The following is a 7,028-nucleotide window of genomic DNA, read 5'->3' as shown; positions in this document are numbered from 1 at the left end:
AGCAGGTTGCCGCTACGCTGCCCCCTGTGCTGGGTTTCGGTGGTTCCGCCCGCCCTGCCCCGCCCCGCCGCGCCGCGCCGCACGTCCCCCTGACGCCGGACGCTGCAGACGCCAGCAGCGTGGCCCGGGCGGGCGGGGCGCTGAAGGTGAGTGTGCGCTTTTGAGCGGCGGCGGCTTGAGCTCGCGCGTCCGCAGTGATGAGCTACGACCGCGCCATCACCGTCTTCTCGCCCGACGGCCACCTCTTCCAAGTGGAGTACGCGCAGGAGGCGGTCAAGAAGGGCTCCACCGCGGTGAGCCGGCCGGGGGCCTGCGTGGCGGGGTGCAAAAGGAAGCGGGGCACGGAGACCAGGGCCTGGAGGCCGTGCTATCTGCTGGCGGCGGGTGGACGGGAGGTGACGGGAGCTGAACGGTGACGACGTAGGAAGGGCGCCGTGCCGCGGGGCCTGCGCCGCGCTCCCTAGAGAGCCGAGCGACTTTGCCTGTCTTTCCCACTGCGGAGCGTCTAGGCGAGCGCATCCCCGGGGCTGGGCCGGGGCCATCTTGGTGCTGTGTGCGCGGCGCGGACGGCGGAGGCCGCAGGTGCGCGCGGGCAGCGGGAGGCTGGCTGTATCCGGCGCCGGTAGGGACTTTTGGATTTGCGAGCTAGGCGTTATGGATGAACAAAGGGCGGTTCATGGTCCCTGCGATGGTGACAGGCTGCTTCCGGGTCCGCCTGCGCCATCGACGCTGCGTTCTGGTTCCGGTGGGCCCCTTTCACCGCGCCCCCGGTTTTGTTCAAAGACCTTATCGCTATTTGGAAAGGGGCTGCCTCACACCTGCAAGAGTCAGCAGTGAGACAGTTTTGGTTTTGGTTTTGGTTTTTCCGGAGTCACCGGATCTTCGGGAACACACGTGGTTCCGAGTCTTGAAGCGCTTGCAAGAACCCAAGAACTCTGGAATGACCAGGCTTGGAAGTGCAGGCCTATATACTTCTGGCATTTAGAAGGTTGAGGAGGCTCGAAAATCTTACAAGTACAAAACCAGCTTGGGCTTCTAAAATTAAAGACCCTCTTTGTGCTTGTGTGTATGTGTGCATTATTAACGTGTTTTTTTAAAAGTTATTTTTATGTGCATTTGGCATTTTGTCTACATATATGTCTGTGTGAGGGCGTCAGATTCCCTGGAACTGGAGTCGCCATGTGGGTGCTGGGAATTGAACCTGGGGTCTTCTGGAAGAGCAGCCAGTACTCTTTTTTTTTTTTTTTTTTTTTTTTTTTTGGGCTGGGGACCGAACCCAGGGCTTTGCGCTTCCTAGGTAAGCGCTCTACCACTGAGCTAAATCCCCAGCCCCTAAAAATGATTTATTTTTACTTTATGGGCATTGGTATTTTTGCCTGCATGTGTATGTCTGTGTGAAGATGTTGGTTCCCCTGGAACAGGAGTTATAGACATTGTGAGCTGCCATATGGGTGCTGGGAATTGAACCTCAGTCCTTTTCGGAGCTGGGGACCGAACCCAGGGCCTTGGGCTTCCTAGGCAAGCGCTGTACCACTGAGCTAAATCCCCAACCCCATCAGCCAGTACTCTTAACCGCTGAGCCATTTCTCCAACCTTAAGAGATATGGCTAATGAGAAACCTTCTTTCAAAAACAAAACAAAAACCTGTGAGGCCGGTAAGATAGAGAAATCTTATCTTGCTCTGAGGACCCCAGAACCCATTTTTGTTTTTTAAAGGCAACTGCACCCAGGGACAGACGTACTTGGAATCCCAGCATCCCAGCGCCTTGGAGGCAGAGGCAGGAAGATACATTGAGCTTGCTGATCAGTTAGTGTAGCAGAATCTGTGAGCTTCATTCCGGTTCAGTGTGAGGCTGTCTCAAAAACAAACAAGCAAAAAAACATTGGCAGGCTGGACAGATGATGCAGTAGTTAAAAAGTGCAGGTCTGCTCTTAAAGAGTCCTGAGTTTAGTTTACAGCACCCAGGTTGTAAGGATCAAAACTGCCACGCTCCAAGGGTCCCAGCACCTTTGGCCTCCCTGGGCAGCTACACTAGGTGTACGGACACAACATACTTAAAACTGCTTTTGAAGTTGGGGAAGGGATTGAGGAAGACACTAGGGGTCTCCATGCGCTCAGTAGGAATCGTCTGGAATCTAGGGTGTCTGTCTCCTGAGCTCCCACCTGGCAGCTGCTTGCTGCACCCAGCTGGCTTCTCTGGATCCAGAAGGAACTTGTGAAATCACTCTGGGCCCTTGGTAGGCCCTGTAGAAGGTTTCCGATATCTGGAGGACTGGCTCCAATGATCCTGTCCCAAGTCAGAGGGAGCTGCCACCGAGATGTGCTCTCTGCCCAACCGCCCTTTCAGGGATTGCTACATTTGTTTCTATTCCTCTCTTGATTGAAGGGTTAAGTGTCAGTGAAGTTTCCTGGGTTTATTGTGGGGTTTTGTTGTTTTAACAAAACCTCACTCATTCGATTTTACCAGTGAAGATTCAGGAACCCTATGCGGGGTGAAAGCCTACTGGCTCAGAGGCCAAAAAGAACCCAGCTGACCTTCTCAGTCAATATCCCACAACCATCCCCCTTTAAAACAAAAAAAAAAAAAAACCCTTCCAACTAAATGTCCCTTCTTTCTGCTTCCTGTTTGTCTCTATCCATCCTCTTTTTTTTTTTTTTTTTTTTTTTTTTTTTTTTTTTTTTTTTTTTTTTTTTGTTCTTTTTTTCGGAGCTGGGGACCGAACCCAGGGCCTTGCGCTTCCTAGGTAAGCGCTCTACCACTGAGCTAAATCCCCAGCCCCTCTATCCATCCTCTTGATTTCCGCTTACTCTATCTTTTTTTTTTCCTTAATGTTCTCGGTAGGCCACATATGGGTAGGCATACTTTTCCTGTGGAGCTATGCCAACTATGCCTCTTGACCTAAGATTGGCTTTATTTAATCCTGTTTACAATATTCAAGCAGAAAGTCTGGTGCTTTGTAGCACACTGGGTCCTGCCAGTGCTAGGTGCCTTGCGAACAGGCATTTAGTCAGTTCAGGCTCCCACTCTGGGTCTCGGGACTGACTAGTCAGCTAGGATACAGGTGTGAGCACCTCGGTGTTTTGAGGACACGACATTGGCATTCTGGTCCTGATAACTTGTCCTAGTCCAAGGAGTGGATCTGGGTCCTCATTTGCGGTACAGTGTATCGAGCAGTAGACTAGATATGAGTGGGCATACTTTCTTGTGGGGCTCCTGCACCAAGCTCTGTGGATGTGCCTAACCCTGTTCCACTCTGCTGTGTCAGAAATTAGCAGCTGTCCTCATACAATTCTTTCCAGTTTTAGTATATGTGCTGCCGAAACGAGCACCCTCATACAATTTTTAAAGGTGACTTTAAGTGTTTTCATTTAAGGTTGGTGTTCGAGGAAGGGACATTGTTGTTCTTGGTGTGGAAAAGAAGTCGGTGGCCAAGCTACAAGATGAAAGAACGGTCCGGAAAATCTGTGCTCTGGACGATAATGTCTGCATGGCCTTTGCAGGTATGAGTTGGACCTCGGTGGCGAGTGGAGCGTTGGTGACCGGTTGAGGGGATGGGCGGTTGTGACGCATGTAAAGTGGGTAAATGGAGAACCATTAAAAGAAGTGGCTATGAATCTCTGAGTTCCGGGCTAGCCTGGACTACAGAGCAAGAAAAGCAGTTGTAGCTTGGGGTCTCTCCTGGGGATTCTTGGACCTGGCTGCTGCTGTTTGTCATATCCGTACTGTCAACTGTCACTGACTCCAGTCAGAGAGCACCTGTGGCTGGAGGGATCACGGGAGCCTTCTTGCCCTCACTCTCACCACAGAGATGGCAGTTGCTGTCTTCAGCAGATCCAGCCTAGGAAGTCTCAGTTCCCCTAAACAAAACTGAGTGCCAGCATGACTGGATTCGAGGCTGTTGGTGAACTTGCTTCTTGGGACAGCTTGCGGAAGGAAGCTGGTGTGCTTTGGGGTCTGATGATCACACGCTGTGTGGCTTGTTGTCCTTTTACTCAGTTGTAGCCTCTGTCTCAGGTCTCACTGCCGATGCAAGGATAGTCATCAACAGAGCCAGGGTAGAGTGCCAGAGCCACCGGCTGACCGTGGAGGACCCAGTGACTGTGGAGTACATCACCCGCTACATTGCCAGTCTGAAGCAGGTAGGTGCTTGTGGCTTGTGCCATGTGACTTCATCTTGCCCCTACAGCACCGTTCTGGTGCATCTTCTGGCTTGGAGCTGTCCCCACTCTGTTCTCTGGAGGGGAATACAAGTGTTTGTCTTGCTACTTTAATAGAGAGGGGGCTGAAAGGCGCCCCCAACTCTGTGGTAAGATGCTTGTGGACTTTAGAGGCAGCTTATAGCTGGAGCATGTCTGCCTGTGTTGTGGTGACTTCCACTAGTCTCAGTTAAGATGGGTGATGCATGGGCTGGAGAAATAATGGCTTAGCAGTTAAGAGCATTAGCTGCTCCAAGGACCTAGGTTCAATTCCCAGCACTCACAAAATAGTTTACAGGCAGTCTAACTCCATTTGCAGGATCTCTAACCCCTCCTCCTGACACCAGACACAAATATGGTGCACATTCATGTAGGCAGACACACACATAAACCTCTAAAGAGGGCAGGCACACGACAGTTGCCAGTCCTGGGTGTGTCTAAGAGGAAAGGGATGTATTGAAGACTGTTCTCCAGTTTCACTGTCTGAATTGCAGGTTGCTTGTGGGAAGCTTAGTGTTTTTTTCTTTACTAACCACTTGTCCGCCTGGCATGAATATTGTGGTTGACCGTGCTTGCTGCTTTTCCTTCCAGCGTTACACACAGAGCAATGGGCGCAGGCCATTTGGTATCTCTGCCCTAATTGTGGGTTTCGACTTCGATGGCACCCCCAGACTCTATCAGACTGACCCCTCAGGCACATACCATGCTTGGAAGGTAAGACTGTTTCAGGACAGGGGAACTTTGGGCTGTTGGGAGGTACAGAGCTGACATCAGCAAATGCATAACCTCTGAGCTCAGTTCTGTACGCACTGCCTTCTTGTTCCATCGTGTGTGTGTATGAAATCGGGACATTCTACATTCCCGATTGGTGTTGCATCAGGAGAATGGGTTATAATAGGATTTATAATAGGATTTTCATTGTTGGCAAAGAGCAATAGCAGGTGATGATAGTGTGCACCTCCTGTCCGCCCCCCCCTCATAAAAAAAAAAAAAAGGTAGGGCCTGGGTCTGTGCCATCACCTCCCACTTCTGGAGAGCTAACTGCAGTCCATGGGAGGAAGAGGCAGCCACTAGCCAGCCACTCAGACCGGCTCTACTAACACACGTTTTAGGCCAATGCCATAGGCCGGGGTGCCAAGTCGGTGCGTGAATTTCTGGAGAAGAACTACACAGATGATGCCATTGAAACAGACGATCTGACCATCAAACTGGTGATCAAGGCGCTGCTGGAAGTGAGTGCACTCGGGACAACCCCCACCCCCACCCTGACAGGGCGGGCCTGCTGGGTGGCAGTGTGTTCTGTATACAGGTGGACAGGCTTGCCTAGGGCAGAACATGAGACGCAGTCTGAGCTTGCTCAGGTGACTGTCTTTCCTGAGGTGTGTTGCTAAATTGTGGAAATAGGATGCAAGTAGGTTAAGCCAGAGTGAATAGCTGGAAATACAGGCCTTGAGTCCCAGTGGCCATTGCTGCCTATTGAAGAGTAGTTGTAGACTGGAGGTTACATAGCCATCTTGCTTGAGTAGGCCTGACCCAGCAGCATTTGGGACAATAGATGTCCCATTTCTATGGTAGGTTTAGTCATGAGCCAAAATTTAGGTCCGTGTGAGGCCAGACACACCTCCACTCTTTTGCCTTCAAGGTGGTCCAGTCAGGTGGCAAAAACATTGAACTTGCTGTCATGAGGCGGGATCAGCCCCTCAAGGTAAGCCTACTGTTGGGTGGGTGGAGAGGGCTCCTTACACCTTACCTCCTATACCCAGTGTCAGTTACACATCCGCATGGACATTGATTTTTGCCTTATTGATGTCATTTTCTTAGCCTGCAGGGCTGAAATGCCTTGGAAAACCTCCTCCCCAGGCTGTGATGTTTGCCTCTGAAGTTTATTTTCTCACAGGCTATTTCTTATGGATTAGCTTCTGGCCCTTGTCTAAAAACATTCCCGCTCCTGTCTGACACCCCCTGCTGGTTCCTAGGTCATGCCTTGTGCCTAGCTAGTGAGGCTCCACAGGGCTCTTTAGCCTCCCTCCCCGTGGTGCTGCACTTGTGTAGAGATTGACCATGGGTGTGCTTCTTGTGGGGTGGGTAGATTCTAAGTCCTGAAGAAATTGAGAAGTATGTTGCTGAAATCGAGAAGGAGAAAGAAGAAAATGAAAAGAAGAAGCAGAAGAAAGCATCTTGAGGGCAGCGGTCAGAGCAGCTTTGAGCCTCCATCCGAGCAAACGGGTGCTGTGGGCCTTGTGGCCATTTGTCGGAGTCCAATAAACTACTACGTTTTTTAACTCTGTGATGAGAACCTGTCATTTGGATGCAGTTGTGGTTAAGGTGGGATCACTTCAACCCACTCTCAGGGCCCATGGTGAATGCAGGCCCTGGGTTCTAAATACATTTCCTTTCTGACGTTTGATAGTCTTTACAGGTACAAATGAAATAACGAAAGCCTTCAGGGCTGGGGCTTTGTTCCAGCACTAGTTTGAGTCCTTGCACTGTGGTGTAAGTAACTCAGGCCTAGCCTGTGAGGCCTGGAGATAGCACAGCTAACACTAGTGGTGCTTTTCCAAAGACTTACGTCCGATGACTTAGAACTGTCTCCAGTTCACAACGTCAAATTTCCTACATTAACCATGAAGCTACCTTTTTCCTTGGCCAGAAATGCACTTCCTCTTGGCTTCTAGACCAGTTTATCTTTCTACCGTCTACTTTAGCTTATGACTTCCCCTACTCTGCCCCTGGGTTTTTTAACCAGTTTTTATAATTTAAAAAAAAAAAAAAAGGACTTGGATCAAACTTATGCCTAGCACACATCTGTGTGACTTAATGCTGTTATCTT

The 7,028-nt window shown here is 50.5% G+C and overlaps 1 protein-coding gene across 2 annotated transcripts; it reads left to right on the top strand.

The window, feature by feature from the left end:
* The first annotated feature begins 91 nt into the window (after positions 1–91).
* Positions 92–6,480, top strand: Psma7 (proteasome 20S subunit alpha 7). 2 transcript variants are annotated; one of them, NM_001008217.1, is made up of 7 exons: positions 135–293; positions 3,376–3,502; positions 4,017–4,141; positions 4,790–4,912; positions 5,311–5,430; positions 5,841–5,903; positions 6,288–6,478. In NM_001008217.1, the coding sequence occupies exons 1-7, from the start codon at positions 198–200 to the stop codon at positions 6,378–6,380; spliced, it is 747 nt and encodes a 248-aa protein (NP_001008218.1). In that variant the 5' UTR covers positions 135–197; the 3' UTR covers positions 6,381–6,478. The 2 variants fall into 2 exon arrangements, with proteins under 2 accessions (XP_063139602.1, NP_001008218.1); XM_063283532.1 differs by having other exon boundaries at positions 92–293; positions 5,311–6,480.
* Positions 6,481–7,028: the final 548 nt, after the last annotated feature.

This window comes from Rattus norvegicus, chromosome 3 (assembly GCF_036323735.1).
Source record: "Rattus norvegicus strain BN/NHsdMcwi chromosome 3, GRCr8, whole genome shotgun sequence".
NCBI lineage: Eukaryota > Metazoa > Chordata > Mammalia > Rodentia > Muridae > Rattus > Rattus norvegicus.
This window is presented reverse-complemented; position numbering and strand designations above follow the sequence as displayed.